General features: G+C 39.7%; 1 protein-coding gene across 6 annotated transcripts in view; it reads right to left on the bottom strand.

Annotated features, from left to right (window-relative positions):
* Window positions 1-18588, bottom strand: part of esr2b (estrogen receptor 2b) — a 44284-nt gene that overhangs the window by 19450 nt on the left and 6246 nt on the right. For all 6 annotated transcript variants that reach the window (XM_067614897.1, XM_067614895.1, XM_067614893.1 and 3 more), the window contains 3 exons: window positions 3297-3812; window positions 1805-2001; window positions 1590-1706 (listed from right to left, as the gene is read on the bottom strand). In XM_067614897.1, coding sequence (XP_067470998.1) covers window positions 1590-1706; window positions 1805-2001; window positions 3297-3739 — 757 coding nt within the window. In that variant the 5' untranslated portion in view covers window positions 3740-3812. The remainder of the gene's footprint in view (window positions 1-1589; window positions 1707-1804; window positions 2002-3296; window positions 3813-18588) is intronic.

Genomic DNA, 18588 nt, shown 5'->3' on the forward strand with positions numbered 1-18588 from the left:
TTTGCACTAAAAGGTTCATGTAGCTTTAGCTCCTCTTCTACATCTCTCAGAAAAGGTCGCCAGATCTTACAGGATTTGCCGGATGAACCTCGCAGTGTGTGCTTAATTTTTTTCTAACCTCATATAATATAAGACATTCCTGATCCGCCGCGTATGAGATGGAGGGAATTTGCGTCTTTCCATTTGAGTGGGATTAGACAACAAGCAAGCAGAACGCTGAGAAGTCACACTGGAACTTGTTCAAAGAGAAGACAACAGAGGAAACTTCAAAAAAGAGCTATAAAGCTATAAAAGTGTCTTAAACACAGAGGGACAGTAAATTGCTAGCTTAGAGCAGTTCCAACATGTACGTAGATATGAAGATGGGATCATTTTGCTACAGTTACACGCTGGATCTCTGTCCAATGTGCCTGATGTAATATTTTACACTGTAGTAACACGTGTCCTGCACAGATGGAGGAGGTGCGGACTCATTTTAGCATCACAAGTTTTATCTGTCATGTCCTCACCCAGGTCTTTAAATGATCAACCTGGTGCTAATAGGAAGTCAATATCAGAGTTTGGGGAAAGTCCTGGAAATTGAGGGTACTGTTTCCAGACAACATCATGCACCTGCAGGTATTGAAACAAGTGTGCATGCAGAGTTTAGTACACAATGGTTGAAACGAGGCAAAAAAATCAGTCTATTAAGAGGTCCTGCAGTGTTTTTATGTCATTACTCTTCTAATGTAGAAATGCATTATCCCACAGAGAGAGAGGCCAAACATATGACTCTTATATTAATATAAAATATACAACACTAGGCCACTGGATTGTCAGATTTTCTGATTTTTCTGCAAAAAAATACATATTCCATCAAAGTAACTTGAAAGATGCTATAATCACAAAAAATGATTCTGATCCTGTGTCGTTTTCTCAAAGTTAAAATTCCATAATGAGCTCAGAGGTAACACTTTTGTGCTGATTGAATAGAAGGTTATCATTTTATAAATCTTTATGCATATATATATGTTACAAATGTTTCCAACTAAAGAGTCAATGTTTGTTATCAACTGAACGTGATGTAATGTCGTTGTCATCATGGGGATACATGTTGGTGAGGAAATCCTACTCCTAGGCTAGTTGAACTCTTGAACTTGTTTCTATCTGAGGATTGCTCGCTGACTTCTGGGGTTAGCTAGAGATATCTTTGTCTTAAGCCTACTGTTAGAGACCATACTTGTTTGTAAGAAGGTGTAACGGTTTGTGGAAGTGTCCATTTAGGGACCAGACTGTTTTTAGCTTTGCTTCTGGAGAGGTATAAAGCTAGCTCTAGTTTGGGTTCACAATCTTTAGAGAAAGAACCAGCTGAATAACATGCTTTCTCTCCAAAAATACAAGATGATTGTATTTTTGTTTGTGTTTGGACATTCCTATAATTGTTACTGATGGTGTGATGGATTGTACAGTGTCTACAACTGCTTCAACATGTAACAATGTTTAATGCTTTTTTTATGTCTTTATATGAATCTTTCTGAAGAAAATTTCCACAACACTGTAACATGACAAAATGTCAAAGACCCTAATTATTAGGTCTCTTGAGTACCTACCACACTTCATCATTCCCACTTCGTAGCATTTGCGTAGGCGACAGGCCTGGCAGCTTTTACGCCGGTTCTTGTCGATAGTGCACTGGTTCGTGGCGGGGCAGATGTAGTCATTGTGTCCTAAAAAAAAGAAAGGGAAGACATACAGCGGGATTATTTTTGACAGATGAAGTCAAGGAAGAAATGGTGAATATATATATAGTCTAAAAAGTTCACACCTTGGATACTCCTCTTGAAAAAAGCCTTGCATCCCTCGCAGGACCACACGCCGTAGTGGTACCCGGAGGCGTAGTCGTGGCACACGGCGCAGAAGTGCATGTCGGCTTTCCCTACCACGGATGAACACGAGGAGTTCACGACTTCCATTCCTTCCTCTGATCTCTTCCCCATCAGCTTGTTACAGCTGACGATGGAAATGCAAGAAGCAAAGCAAACTCTGTGAAAGGGACAACTTGACATTTGGAATTTTAGCCCGTCATTCACCTGTCATCAGTCTTGCAAGCAGGTACTCTGCTGCTGAAAATGTCTCCACAACCGCATTTCAGTCAAATGGAGAATTGCGTTAGAAAACTGACAGTGCTATATAGGATGTCTTCAATTGCAGATGCTGTTATGACTATCAACTGGACATCTCGTAGCACAGATAATCACTAAATATACAGAACCAGATATACATTAAATCAAGTGTGCTGTGAGAGCGGATCAATACACTAGTAGCAAATGTTTGATTAAGTTTTCTTCCAAATTGGGGTTTCTGTGATGCATGTAGGGATGCATGATATTATGGGCACGTCATTGGCCGATATCAGCTCTAAAATGAAATATTGGCATCGGCCCGCAATGAACATTTTCTGCCGATTATGAGAGGCCGATTTGTTGCCTTCTCCTCCGCCACCTGACTGTGCTTCCCTCCATGAACTGTTTCACCCTGACGGTCCCGGTGTTTCCTCCGCAGGCTCCACTTCACTCAAGCTGCCCGTCAGACCAGCTGCTTCTTCCCACTTTAACCTGCGGAGCGTTAGCAGCAGCATCACCGGAGGCTAGCCAGCTAGCCTCTCAGCTAACATTAGCCCCGGCTCTCCATGAGGATCCAACCGGAGCACCGAGCCCCGGTTTGTTATTCGGGTCTGACTGGCAGCTGAGTGAAGTGCAGCCTGCGGAGGAAACACCGGGACCGTCGGGGTGAGACAGTCCGCGGAGGAGCTGCTATGATCGGCTGCACAGATAGGAAACACCTCGGCTGACAGGATGTAAAAAAAAATCTTCTTCTTTTTGGTTTATAACGGCGGTTGGCAACCAGCGTATTAGGTGCATTACTGCCACCTTCTGCTCCGCAGTGTGAACCAGAGATTAAATCCTACACATTAATCCTGTCTGTCTAATAAACTCAAAGAAAACTCTACTGCTCCACCCACTTGGCAGGTTCATTAAAGTTTTAATGTTTAGCTCCTGAACTCCAGTCTTCCTAAGATCTTCCTTCATATATTGTCTTTCTTGATCATACTTAGTACAATCTATGCTTGCATAATAGTCTCCTCAGCCAGCTGGAAAAAAATATGTGCATATATCAGTATCGGCAATCGACCACAATGAGTTGGAAATATCAGCATATCGGATATCAGCAAAAAGTCCAATATCGTGCATCCCTAGATGCATGAAACCCCAATCTTTAGTTCTGCTCCATCCATAGTTCAGTGTCAGTAAACCTACCTGCTGGTGTTGATGCTGGGGGTTTTGGGCTCCAGCCAGGCTGCGTGCGTGTTGGGTTCGTTGTAGACGAGAGGCTGAGGACAGCGGAGGGTGAGCGAGGGCACGTTGGGGTGGTTTTGGGATGGCCACAAGGGGCTGAGGGATTGGCACAGAGATGATGGACTGTCAGTGATGGGCGGCCGGGCGTAGCTCAGCACTGACGGGCTGTAGAAGGTCAGAGGTCCGTGTCCGTGGTTGTACTCGTGGCTATTGTCGGTGTACGGAGAGGGAATGCAGACGGCGTGGTTGTCCATGCTCATAGGAGGGCTGTACATGCCGGGCAGGAGTCCCGGGGAGTTCAGCCTCTCTGAGGCTTTGCTGGAGTCCACCTCCTGGAGCTGAAGCAGGGGTAGCGGGTCGGCATCCAGCCCGGGAGAGGAGGCCATCATGAGGCAATCTACCATACGATGGTGACACTGATGATGAATGTGATGATCCAGCTGGTCCCTCTATTGCATAATCTACTGGAAACAAGTCCTGTGGCAGAAGAGGAGAGACATACAATGTTATAGTTAAGATATTTAATATAAACCAAATTAAATAATAAAGAGAACAACAAACACACAAATGGTCAAATCATGAAGGTCAAAAAAACATCTAGTTGCTTAGGTTAGAAAGTCTTAAATTTGTGAAATGCAAAGGTTTTTACATCCCTAGATTGAATATAATCACTGTTTCAACATTCATTTCAAAAATTAAATTTTATTCTAAAGCAGGGTTTACCTAGTACAGCCATTAAATGTTGGGAAAAAAAGTATGTAGTCTAGACATCTCAAAACTTCTCAGTTTCACTTTCAGTATCTCACTTTTCAAGAAAATTCTGCCCAGTTTAAGATGTCCTTGATGTGCAGATAACCAAATCACTGCTTACTGGGAAGGTCCCAGTATGACCCGTATTTTGTCTCCACAGTCTTGTGCACTTAAGTGTGCATTCATGCACAGCCAGGAAGTAGGCAAGTGTGTATAATGGAAGAATAACGCGCACTGAGGGTTGTAGTGAGGTGCTGATCAGATGACATTTCGGCCCTCAGGCCTTTTTCCAGTATTACAATCAATAAATAAATGTGTACGGAGCCAGAGTGTGCAACACTTTTTTCCTTCTTTCAAGTAGGAACCACAGCTGAAATATGATGTACGGTAAAAGCCAAAAAACTGTCACACTACAAAGTTATGGGAGAACCTCCACAGATAATTACATCATAATATTATATCTGTTCTTCTGGATGTGACTGATAAGACTAATAGCTCTTTGCATATCTGACACTGTCAAGATTACTGTAATACTGTTTGATTGATCCAACATGTGTTCCGACAAATCATTTGAGCTCAGTTGTACCACGTACAGTATTTCTATTTGTGCAAGAGACTGGATGTCCATATTAATCAAGCGTGTCCTAGTGAGCTCTGATAAATCTTCACACTCTTACAGTCTTTAAGGACAGATTCACAAATTTTCAAGTCTGTCCTAAAACAGAATTATTTTGATTAAGCGATTAGTTGTTTGTTCTATAAAATGTCAGAAAATGGTGAAACATGACGTTCACGGTTTCCTAAAGCCCATGATGACGTCCTCAAATGTCTTCTTTTGTTCCGACCAACAGTCCACAGCATAAAGATGTTCACTTTACTGTCATAGACGACTGAAGAAACCAGAAAATATTCGCATTTGAGAAGCTGGAACCAGATATTTTTTATATTAATCTTTGCAGCTCTAGGACAGATCCTATCAACACCAGAGTCTTTCTCTGCAGCTGTCTCTGACCTTTGACCCTTCAATGGAAAACTGACAGGAAAATGCTCCACTAGCTAATCAACTAACGAACGACACAAAAAGTGACGTCTACTCTGGCCTCCAAGGTCTCGATATAAAAGATGTTTTAGGTTCACGGCGCCAGAGTCAGGCCCTGTAGACTTAGCTCATTTCCATAAATCGAACATTGAACATCTCTCCTTCACAAATGAACATTTTTTTCTCTCACAATCAGTTTATGGGAACAGAAACAAAGGTGTCATGACCTGTTATTTCCAAGGTCATTTCCAAAATGCATCCTTTCTACGGAAAGAACGTTTCAGGACCAGAGAGACCTAATAAGTCCTTTTTTATTGCTTTTCTTTTATTTCATCTAGACAACATCAGGCTCTCTCTACTAATATTTGAGCTATTGTGACTCAGTTCAGTTCACTGGGAGTTAACAGCGACCGTCCTACCGCCAGCCGTGTTGCTATTATTCAAGGACACACAAGAAACCGCATGAAAAACACAAGATAATGGGATGTTTTTCTTTACTGAGTGAATCGCAGTCAGAGGGCAAAGTGAGATCCTGCTGCTGCACATGTGGACCAGATCTGACAAAACAGTTTGAAGTAACACGTTTAAAAAGGTCTTTTCCACCACAGGAACCTCTCTAGAAGCTCGGGAACTGCTCCCTCATTACAACGGCCAACTAGGATTAGGACTGTGGGTTGGGATTTCTTCTGATGTTGGACATTTAAACTATTTAAAACTGTTACATTTTTTAGTTGACTACTTTTCAATTTACCACCTATTGCTGTGATGTGACCTGGTGATACTCAATACACAAGAAGACCCAGAATAAACTGGAGCCAGACACTCCTCCTACCAAAAATATAGATTTTATTGACAATGCATGAAATATAAGACTTGTTTCCATTCAACTAGGTGGCAGCAAGGTGGTTTTAAAAGAAAGCTTAAATGCAGACAATCATAACGGAGGGATGGAGTAAATTATACAGTTAATAGATCAATCAAGTCAACGATAAATGAACAAGCAAAGAAAATAAATCAGGGTTAGTGTAGAGTTATGCGTAAAAAGAGAAAATTGTCACAAAACATGTAAGTAAATTATGAATAAAGCACCGCTACACACAAACCAATTAGAACCAAATCAAAACGGTTCTACAATACTCAAATTTACCTGCTAACAGCAAGCTAAAGTGACTCAAAATACACAATAAAGCACACATGAAAGATGGCGACTCTACCACTCAGACCCCCCTTTAACACAGCAGAAAGCCCCACATGAAAAATAAAACAGAAAACGGATTGATTAGTTAAAGACACATTAAAATCTAATAAGTTTGGTAAAAACAGTGGTCGGCTCTGCACATTAAGCACATTAATATACAAAAGGAAAGTTTACAAGAAACATTTTACAAAACATATGCAACTTAAAAAAGTAAATAATACACCTGGCTAGACTGGAACACAGTCCCCTTCCCCCCAGACATGCAGGTGACTGGAATCTAGACTTAAGAATCATGTTAATATTGTATTAAAAGGGCTAAAAACCTGTTTTTAAAAATATCTCCGTTCTGCTTGAGCAGACCTTGTTTCTAGGCTGATGCGACCAAGCAATCGCTCCAAGTTTTAGTCCCTCACCAAACCTTCTTTAAAATCTTTAATTTAATACTATGAGCTAAAAGAAATATTTCAGTTTTACTATTAAACTCATGCTTTTAAACATATTTAAAAAGCAAGCGTACCAAATCAAACACGCTTACCTCAGCTGCTCTCTCAGGTGTGTCTCAGTAGCCTTTTTATAGACTCTGCCCCTCAACTGGGTCCTCGTATTAACTGTCTGTTACCTTCTCTTCCACAATGAGACACATATTAAAGCAGAAAAGTAACCTAACAACAAGTCAAGGTACTTTCTACAGACAGATGTCTCGCCTTTCTGCATTTTCAGTCCTCTGTTCCACCTCTGACTTTCCCACCTTCAAACATCAAAGTCTAGTAGCAGTAAACTGAGTAAAAACATGACACAATCACATTGCTAAAGAATATGTTACAATATGTTATATGTTCTGGATTTAGTTGCAAAGTGTCTATTAGGTCAAAAAGCATCAATATACAGTAGCAACATTTTCTCATGAGAGGCATTTTGCATGAGGTAGTGTGTAGAATAAAAAGCAACATATAGTTCTACAGAGCAGCTAGCTGGGAAGCTACGGACCAGAGACTTTGGGATCATGGACTACACTGGAACATAAACAATCAATAATAATTTTCAAACTTGATAATTCCTCGTCCTCTGAAATTTTAATCCATATATCCAATACTCTTCAACACAGTAAAATTCTCGCCATAACTTGTCAGAGTCCCATCTGTTGTGTTCTGGAGGTCGACGCATTTGGGTCAAAGTTAAACTTACTGAAAATGGGGGAAAATCTGAAAAGCATGTCGCATATGGGCTATTTGTGTGAAAGCAATGTATGTGGCATTACAAGTCATAATAATTCAGAAAATGAGCAAGTTCCTGCAGTATATTAGATTATAAATTATTGACCTAAATGCTAGGTCACATAAATAACTGACAGGTCATTTATGTGATCTAGATCTGGAAGTCCGAATATTCCAACAGAGACGCAGGTATTTTATTGATCATTAGCACCTACTCTCCCACACACACTGATTCATTTTAACTATGGTGCAACGGTTTATTTATTGTGCCAAAGGTAAATGAATAAAAAACAAACCTGTATTCACTAACAGTGTATTTAATCTATCAACATTTGTTCCAAGACAGAACGTAAAAAAGAACAAAATTACCTCATTTAGTTTGCAAAATACTGTAACCAAACTGTGCCAGAGGAGCCATCAGCTGGTTAATCAGTACCAGAATCAACAACATAACAGCCGGTAGCTCTCCTGAGTCAACATCAGACGCCATGAATGACAAGTAGAGACATACAGCTGAGATGTCTGGGAGGTTTGGTAGCTTTTTTTAGGCTGCAACTGACCATTATTTTCATTATCGATTAATCTGTTAAGTGGTTTGGTCTATAAAATGTCTGAAAATACTGAAAAATGCCCGTTATGATTTTCCACAGTCTGAGTTGACGTCTTTCACTGTCTTGTTTTGTCCAAAGAACATAAAATCCTCATATTTGAGGAGTTGCAACCAGCAAATGTTTCACGTTTTCTTAACCCTCATGTTGTCCTCAGGTCACAATTGACCCGGGAGGACGACAGGTGTCATAATGTGCTGTCATCAAAAAAATTGAAATGGTTTCAAAACAGTATCTTGACTAAGAAATTATGAATTATTTTAACTATAGTTGAGATCAGAGTAAAATATGTTGATGGATTATTGCAGACTGGTATATGTAAAAGTTTAGTCAGGATACTGTTTTAAAACCATTTCAATTTTTTTGATGACAGCACATAAGTTAAGAAATGACTACAGCGATAATCAAATAGTCCCTGGTTAATTTTCTGTTAATCAATTAGACGACTAATTATTGCAGCTCTACTGTTTTTAAATGTCTTTTTGGAGATTTTTGCCTTTGATACTAAGACAGCAGGAATTCTTGAGTAAAGGTTATTGTCAGGACATCCGCATGTAGCGACGTCTTGAACAAACAGCGGTCTGAGTCTGTGGTGTTTTTCAAGATGCACTTCAAACACAATTTGTTGAAACTTTGAATAATATATTGTACAAAAAAAGGGTTACAAACGTTGACAAAAACGGTTCCATAATCCCTATTAAACTCAAAACATATTGGAAAAAAAACTAAAAGTTACACTGAATAGCTATAAAGTGGTCAAAACTGGCAATGAACGAAAGCCTCAACCAACCAAGACTGACTCACCAGCAGCGATAACTAGGTGAGTATACGGTTGCCATTCAGTCACCTAACCAAACAATTATGCCTCTTCAAACAAATATAATCATATCGAATTACATTCAAAGTTCTACATGTTCTACATGAAGGTCTACATTTATGCTTACAGTATCTGACATTAATGCTGGAATTAATTTCATGAAGCAAACAGGATCTTGGCTTTAAAGAAACAGAAATTATTTCTTCCTTCCTCTATAAAGACCACATTCCCAACAAATGGTAAAGTATGGGGCATTCATGAGAGCATGTTCTCTCGAGAGTGTCCACATATCAACCAGGAAGTGAATCTCAGAGAAAACAAGGGTTAGAAATGAAAACACACAGGAAACCAGAAAAGATACTTGAACGAAAACATCCCACATTAAGCAGGTGTGACAATCAATTCAATCGGCTCCGAAATGTGGTAGATAAATCTGTGTTGCATAACCAAAAGAACCAAAAGTCAAACTCAAGTAGTGACTCCGGCAGATTTTCAGGTTTGGTGAGGGAGTGACTGTTGATGCTGATAACCACCACTTCTACCAATGTTGTGCTGTGGAAAAACTGGACTCATGGACAGACTATGAAAGCTGCGATATGATCATTCTTTAAAGTTCACAACCACTGCATAGCGACTGCAGAGTGGACCAGATGCTACACGCCGAACAGCCGCAAGGTCGGTCACAGTCAATATGCGTGTCAAACAGGTCAGGTCAAAGTGGTCTTAGGCAAAACAATACACCGTTACCTGTCCACTCTGACTATCTGTGTCCTAATTCAGCCGCTGCATCCTTTGAAGTTGTCATTTGTACCAACCGTACATTTCAAACAATTCAAATGCAGCCTTCTTTTAACTAAATTTGGAAGGTTTCATTGTACACCAGCCAGTTGTTTCATTGCACCAGTGGACAGGATGAGTCGATCATTATCAACTTGTTACGTTATATTATGTCACATCATCACATACAGCCTCAGCCTCAACGTGCTATAAATCACAAGGCATTAAAGATCCATTTAGGTGACATAGATAAGAGTATATTTGCTTTCAACCTGGTAGAATATTTATCAGTTGTCCATCATGTGCTGATGTTGAACATCACAGCCTGTACTGTAAACTTAGGGATCATGGAACATGTCCCAGTTTTGAGGGAAACTTCCTGGTGACAAGATTGGAAACTATTAACAAGAAGCAACTGATTGCACTGATAGCTGTGGACTCTCAAGGTCTCCCCTTTTCACACCAGACATTGTGACATGTCACAGCAGGAAAGTGTAAATCAATAACATTACTAAGAACTGATTTCAGATTAGTTCCACCTGTGTTTTTTTCTGCTATGACATCGAAATCTCTTCCATGAAAAAGCATAAGCAGGCAAAGCCAAGCCTGAAGTCATTTAAAAGGACACGCCTTTGTTGGCTGCACGATCCAGCTGCTAAATTGGGATGTAGCAAATATAAGATCAAATAAGTTGTGTTTGCTTTGAGATGAAAGTCTGGAAAAGATTCTCTGAGAACCAACCACATACGAATTTTACCACAACAGGACCTAGAGCTATGGTAAATATATAGATAATATGACTTTTCATAACTCCAGAACCATGCAAACAAATATTTATAGCTGCAGTACACCATTTTGACCACTGGGAGGCAGAAAAACTCAAAACATTAAGGTAATAGCAACAACTACTATCCTACACATGCAGTAGAAACCAAGCAGGTAGCTCCAGGTCTGAAAAGCAAATCCAATGTGTAAGTGCCTTAAATCTGCATCCTCTCTAATGGCCAGCAGGGGGCGACTCCACTTGAAGTCTTTGGGAAAATGACACTGCCTCTCACTTGATTTTTTACCTCAGTAAAACACTTTCCCAATGAGTTTATGGTCTCAATCGCTAGTTTCAAGTCTTCTTCAATACAGCATGATTTTCATTTTGCAAATTATGGCCCCATTTAGAGTAAATCAGACGATAAAGCAGGGTGTGCTTTAGGGTGTGGCTACCTTGTGATTGACAAGTTGCGACGACCGTGGTGTGTGAGGTGCTGTAGTTGGACCCTGGGGAGCTCCTCCCCAGCTCCATGCTCTCATCCAAACATGGTCACTTCTCATCACTTCTGGCTCCAAAAAACCAAGATGGCGACAGTCAAAATGCCAAACTCAAGGCTCCACAAACCAATGGGTGACATCATGGTGGCTACGTTCATTATTTTTATAGTCTATGGCGGAAACAGAGCAACATGAGGATCCCATTGAAGTCAAATGTTATCACCAGCTTTCTAGCTCTACCAACATTTTAGCTTCTTTTAACTCATGGTTTTGGTTTTTTGGCACCTTTATTGTGCTCTTATCAGCCTTGTTTCCAGCAGCAAGAGGCAGCCGTTTTCAGCAAACAAACTGATTAACCCACTGTACAGTAGCTGCCCAGCACCAAACAGCCAAAAAAACAAAGTTAGAGACTAGCTGGTAGAGAGAGTGGAACTTCTACCTCCTAAAAAGCCCGATATTTTTCTCATAAGTTGGTAAGACCAAACCAGAGCTAAAACAAGAGTGAATATTGGACTTAATGTTCATCAGGTGAACACAAAAACGACTCTAGTGGGATGACACGTTAGTAGTAACAACTTTATGAGGCGATATAATGTTAGGACTGGGAGTCTCTCTCTCTTCTGCCCCTTTGTGGCCACAAAAATATCAACAGATGCAGCTTGAAACACCACACCCTGTTTGACTTTATCTCCCAAATGTCAACAGCAATGGTCTAATCAGTATGGACGAATCAGGACTCCAATAATTATTATCAGTGTTGGAAATTAACTTCTTCTTCCACCAACAACAAAATACGGACACCCAAACAGCAGTGCAGTGTAGATTCATTTTAAGTCAGAACATCAGAACAATCTACCACACATTACACACACACTCATTGCAGCCGGAGCCAATTTTCCTTGTACGATGCAGGTCATCTCCTTTGTAAATGGTAAATGGTAAATGGACCCATTCACACACATTCATATGCTGAATGGGTATAGGGGCTACCATGCAAGGTCCCAACCTGCCCATCAGAGGAAACTAACCATTCACACACATTCATATGCTGATGGCACAGCCATCAGGAGCAATTTGGGGTTAAGTATCTTGCCCAAGGACACATCGGCATGTGGACTGGAGGAGCCGGGAATCGAACCGCCGATCTTCCGATTAGTGGACGACCCACTCTACCTCATGAGCCACAGCCGCCCCATGATTAACACCAATTTTAAATTTTTGATGCCCACAATAAAGCTGTTTCTAGAGATGTACCGATCCAAAACAATGATCGGCCGTGACCAGTGACCGGCTCTGATCAGTCTCATATATCCGGCTTTTTTCTGGTCAAATTTACACACATATGTCGCACATATGATGGTTCACACTGCACACACGCAGTGGCACAGACAGTAACATCACAGTCACACACATGCTAAAACTAAATGATACGCACTGCAGCAGAGACTTGCCATCATTTGGTAACGTTACAGCACGTCGGCTGTTGCTGGCAGGTAAAAAGCAAATTCACCAGCATTTGGCCAGTGGCCGGTGCTAATTTCCATCCCTGATTATAACTGTTCCACTTCCAAATAGGTCAAATCGTTGGCAAACAAGATCAATTAACTTTGTTTCCATAAACTAATTAAAGAGTACAGTCTTGACCTGCTCTATGTGAAAAGTGCCTTGAGATGACTTCTGTTGTGATATGGCGCTATATAAATAAAAATTGATTGATTGATTGATTGATAAATCGGTAAATAAACACACTTTACACAGTACTATAACTGCATATCTGCTGTAGATAAAAGTTAAATTTTTTCAGCTAAACTGGATTTTAAACTGTGGTTTTTAATGTCATTGGTTGTTGGTGGTTGACATATAATTCAGTTGACCACATGCTCTACTGAATTTTGACTCAAAAACAAAAATTGGACACCAAACTTAGTAACAGCACAACACCATGTCAGTGAAATCCTTGATATGGAAAATGTAAATGTTCATAAATGTCCATAAAAATGGGCTGAATATAACCAGATCAAGGTTTATAAAAACAAACAACTACACAACAACAGGAGTGGTCATAAAAAATGACACCATTTCAATAAAACACTTTTGAGGTACACATAAAAAAAAAAAATAAGAATCATAGTCATAAACTTTGAATATCTTCTCAAACTTGCCAGAATTAAACAGTCGAGATATAATTCATTAATCACAGTCTTTCAATGGTATTTGGAAAAAAGCCTGAAGTTAAACATTTCCCCCAAACCACAGGGCCAAGCACAAGCTTAGAAAACATTGCACAACGTATCGAAAGACATCAAAAAGATCAGACGGCTCACTTACTTCTTCAGGCCCGTGTGGCTGAACTCTTTGGCTCTCGCCCATCGACTATGCAGAAAGTTGTTTTGAAAGAATGTCTGTGCTGAAGTTTGAGCTTTGGACAGACTGGTTTTCATGGCAGCTTTCCATGGTACATCACCGGGGCAGGCCACAAAGGGTCAAAGGACACTGTCTCAATTCAACTAACGCAAATTAAACTGTCAGCTGAGGAACAAATACTGACACACTTTTAACGCAGCAGTCCAATACAACAAGATATATACTGAAATATTGGGACAGTTTTGAAAGTTTCACTAAAATGTATAACAACCTCTCATCCACAGCAACCAATCCATCATTGTGGTTTCATCAAATACTGTACTGCTTTCAACTTTTATATAGTTTGTTCAAATCACACCAAAAAGCAGTTATTAGTAGTAGGTTTAACTTGGTAGCCATGAACCACAATGTCCCCACCAATGATTGCCTTGTATTTATCATACAGATTGTATTTATTATCTCACACTGATGGCTTCTTATGTGTTATGTGTTGTTTTTATGTGGTGTAATTGTTGTTCTGTGCCCAAGGACACAACAGATGTCAGCTACCAGCCAACTGTTGTGCAATTACTTGTAATTACACACTGTCCCTGTAAAATTAAACAATAACAGAAAAGAAAGATAGTTTGTTTAACGAGCATCTCAAACTAGCCTACTTACAAAGACAAAGATCATCACTAACTGCTCTAAAAGTCATTTTCTGCTGTTATCACCTGTTTGGTGAAAGCAAACCTGAGTCAAGGTTAACTTGACTAGCTGTGCCTTTTAAGTTATCGAGCAGCAACACACAGCATGACAGGTCAAAGGTCTGTGTGTCACCTGGAAAGGTTGTTTTCCCACTGAGGGAGGATATAAAATAATGTGCAAATAATATCCATCTTAGAAAAGTCAACTCATCTTGTATTGAGTCTTAAAATCTAGTTTCAAGTGTTAATTTCTCTGAAATAGAGGAATTATGGGGATATTACTGATGATAGCGACAGATATTTAAGTAATGATCTGATTTCACAGACTACATTAAATGTCTCGCTGACATTTGACTTGCAATGTAGCTAATTCAGCAGAAGCTAGAACAGATCGAAAGAAGCACTCATGAGATTACAAGAAAAAAGAAGATGTTTTAGTCAGTTACTGTTTTAGTGAATAAAAGGGAAAAAGTAATTCTATTATTTGGTTTGAAAGTGATTCTGAATCTACACCCGTGTACAAGATTCTGATTATCTTTCCACTTATTTTCATTTTGTGTTTTTCTTATCTAAGAGTTTTCTATGCAATCTATGCGTTTTCTCAAACTTTTGATGCTGATGAAGCTTGTGTAGAAGTTGTAAATAAATAATCCGGCAACAATCAAGACAACTTTTTTCACTTTTACCCGAGATGCATCGTCTTCCGACAAGCCTGCCTCACATCCAGATGTGCAGACATTTTATTATGTTATGTTATTTGAAGATGTTTGAATTTCAGTGTCATCCAGTATGTAAATGTCATCCCACATACAGTACTGTAACTATTTGACAGAGAGATATGAAATACAATAATAATAATGATCTTTATTTATACAGCACTTTTCAAAACAGAGCAGCAAAGTGCTTTGCAGGGACTGAAATGTTTAGGGAATGAGGCAGTAAAATCACAATAAAAGATGATAAAACGATAAAAACAACAGTAGTAATAAAACAGATTAGACATGTTGGAAATAACATAGTGTGCTACAGATTAAATCAGATCCTTAGGCAGAGATATCTGAAGATTCTCAGTCATCCAGGTCATAAGTTATCCATGGAGGGTTGAACTGAGGGCAACTGGACGTCACTGTAAACACTTTCTCATCCAATGGGCCACTTCAGTTCTAACTAACTGGCAGGGAGTCATGGTTAGAAAGAAGAGTGAAGGATCTACATCAAGTCAGAGAAACCATCTACACCACTTATCCCCCACCTACAACGCTCCCAGGAGACTTAACAACCATTCATGTGACGACTCCAACAACTGTCATTTACACTCTGCCTCAGGTAACTCCAACAACTCTAACACCTGTCATTACAACACCCAGGAGCACTAACGAACCAAGTGGTATCAGTGACATTGATAACGACCTGGCAGAGGTTAAATATCTGGGACTCCCCTCCAGCCAGTTAGAAGTGAAGACCTTTGGATAAGAGGCGAAATATCTTCAAGTATCGTCAGCCAAATCAAGTTGCCCGCGATTCAACCGTCCTTGGATACTCAGGCAGAAGTTCAAGAACTGAGATCTTAAAAAGGTCATTTCCAAATTTAAAAGGTTTCAGGAAATGATATTGGTCTTATTAAAAGGATTTAATATGCTCAAACTAGTTTTATATTTGTCATCGCAAAAAAAACATACACAGCTTCATCAGACCTTTTTTGACAGATGAAGCTGAATTTGAATTTTTGAAAAGGTGTTTAGGATCAGTTATTTTTCAGTCATGTAAACCCTCATAAAGGCTTTCTGCTTTTTTAATTATTTTTCTTTTACTACATGATCATTCTGTGGTCACAGAATTACTATCAAAACATTGCCGCTTTGACTCTTCACCTTTCTAGTTGCTTGTTACTCACTACCTTAGTAATATTTACAATATTCCTACACTTCTGGACAAGAGCATCATCTGAATGTGTGAGCAGCAAATATAAACACTGGATGTGGCTCGTTGTTATGTCATTCAGTTATTTATAACATTTAGGTACTGTACTGTTTATAAAACAGTACATAGGATCCATACTAAAAGTGTACATGTGCACAAAATCTATAAAATAATGATGTACATATGTTCCTTTCGCTGGACCGATCAGCCTGACGAATCAGTGTCAAGAGTCAGCACATCAGGAACTCTCGTTCATCATTTGCACTCGGGCAGCTGCAGAGAAAGGACCATGCCAATCACCACCGTGAACAGACTTTCACTGTTGTATTTCCCTATTTTCTGACTTCCTGAAGTTATGTGTGTGTAATCCAAAACAACCATATACAACTTCTGGTTGTGGATCATAAAGTCAGACATCTCTGGCTAAGCTTCTTACCAGACACCCTGCAGCGGGCCAGATCCTAGTTAACCAGTTTTAAGTAATTTTTACACCACACACTCAATACCTAAAAACGCAAGAAACAGTGTATTCATTTACAGCATACAGGTGTTTCTCTAATTTACAGAGTAGTGTGTGGCAGCAGTCTCTCTACTGACAGTCCTGTGTTCAATGCAGTGATTTTACACACATCACATTACACACATGTGTTTATATCATCCCTGGTGATATAAACACAGTATTAGAAGATATTACTAAAAATCAATCAGAGCTCTGTTCTGCAATTCTATACATTTATTTGATGTCATCTTGGATTTTTATCAGTTAGTTTCCAGCTGCCGCATCCTGACATCATCTCAGCGTGAGACAGCAGCTGATGAAATGCTGAGTGGACTTTGATTTGAGATCCGAGTTGGATTATATCTTTTCAAAATTGAAAGGTGCTTATGGAATAGTTATGACTCACTGGCACAAGCACAAATAACATTACTGGTTTGAATGTTTATGATAAAGTGGATCAATAATTAACATGTGAAACCTGCGTCACCAATTTTCACCCCGTCTCCAAAATGTTGGTATGCACGGGTCAGATTTTGCGTCCAGGTGCACACGCTCTCTGACAAAGTTTGTTTTAAAGATCACAACTTTTGCACCAGAAGTGGCGTCTGCCTCTTTCAGACTCACAATGGTTATAAATGAGACCCCAGGTCATCACTCATGAAGGAACAAACTATATCTGGAACACTCAGCCAGAGAGAAAAAGTCCATCCAAGACCTTGTTCACACTGGAGAAAAAAAAAAAAAAAAGTGTTTCTTCTGATAACAATAAGATCTCGTTGATGCTGTTTCTGCCACCTTTTGAAGATAGAAGATGAGATGAAAGCATGTTCTTCGAAAACAGAATATCACAGAGCTGCACTTTAAAAAAAAACATCCTTCTATGAGCAGCTCCAAGCAGCACACATGGCTGTTACGCTTCGACAAAGCATGCATCAGCAACAAAACCCAGAACACTGGGTCATAACATGAGCGTGCTGCATGAAACAAGACACAAATATGATTGAAAATACGATATCTTTCTCAAGACAGCATAGTCTGCAGGCCAGTAAATAAAATAAAAAAAACAAGTCTATTTCTTGTGTATAAAGGAGCATGGAGCCCTCAGAACAAGGCTCCCAGCCAGCAGCACATACCGAAACACAAAGACCCCCCAGCAAAACCATTAGCCAGCCTTTATTCCGCCATTCTCTCTCCCTTACAAAGCCAACAAGGAGCTGCTGGAGGAGAGCTGCGTTGAATTGAGGAGATGGACAGGTTACATGGGAGTGGGAGGAGCTGGATCGAGGCACTTCTGGCTAACGGAGGAGCTGAACAGCGAGAGGCTTCAGCAGGCTACACGGGCTACCTGGCAAACAGGTCTGTCCCGTCCACTGACACTTCAGACTGTTTATGGTCAGTTCAGGTTAATTTCACCAGTGGCATGTACTGGACTGTTGCTGATTTACAAAAAAAGGTGATGAAACTATTGACTAGAACTGTTTTTGTGATGTTCTGATATATGACACCATATTTAAAAGGATATGTCTGGCAAAGGAGCTGGAACCAGATAATTTTGGCAATTTTTCTTAAAAAAATAACTCGAAACTCATTTTTTAATATTTTTTGAACTCTCAAAATTGTTACTGGCCTCATAAATCCCGAATCAGTCGGGCTACACTCAACACCTGCTTAGAATTTATGTGTAGTCTGGATTTAGGACACTGCAGATTAGATGATCAGTAGCTGACAACGACTTTTGACCTCTACAAATGATAAACTAGGAAGCAAAGACACACCGGTATTAAACATTTTTTTGCTCAGACACATCAAGCTTGATGCCAGGACATGTCATGTCAACGTGACATGACGGAGGCTAAATTTGTTTTTTTGCTTATATCAATGATCTTCATCATGCAACTGTAGGTGAAGGTTTCTGCACAAAGTGTATTTCTAATGTTATGACAAAATGGTTTATGTATAAACTAAAGTTAAATGACCAACAGCACACAAATACAGATCGTACACACAAAAACAACCACATACATTGTCACCTAATTAAAAAATAAACTTCAAAAGCTCGTCCTCAAGCACTCACCATACAGCTCTAATAATAATATAATGCACAATGACCAAAAAACA

This window comes from Thunnus thynnus, chromosome 16 (assembly GCF_963924715.1).
Source record: "Thunnus thynnus chromosome 16, fThuThy2.1, whole genome shotgun sequence".
Classification (NCBI taxonomy): domain Eukaryota; kingdom Metazoa; phylum Chordata; class Actinopteri; order Scombriformes; family Scombridae; genus Thunnus; species Thunnus thynnus.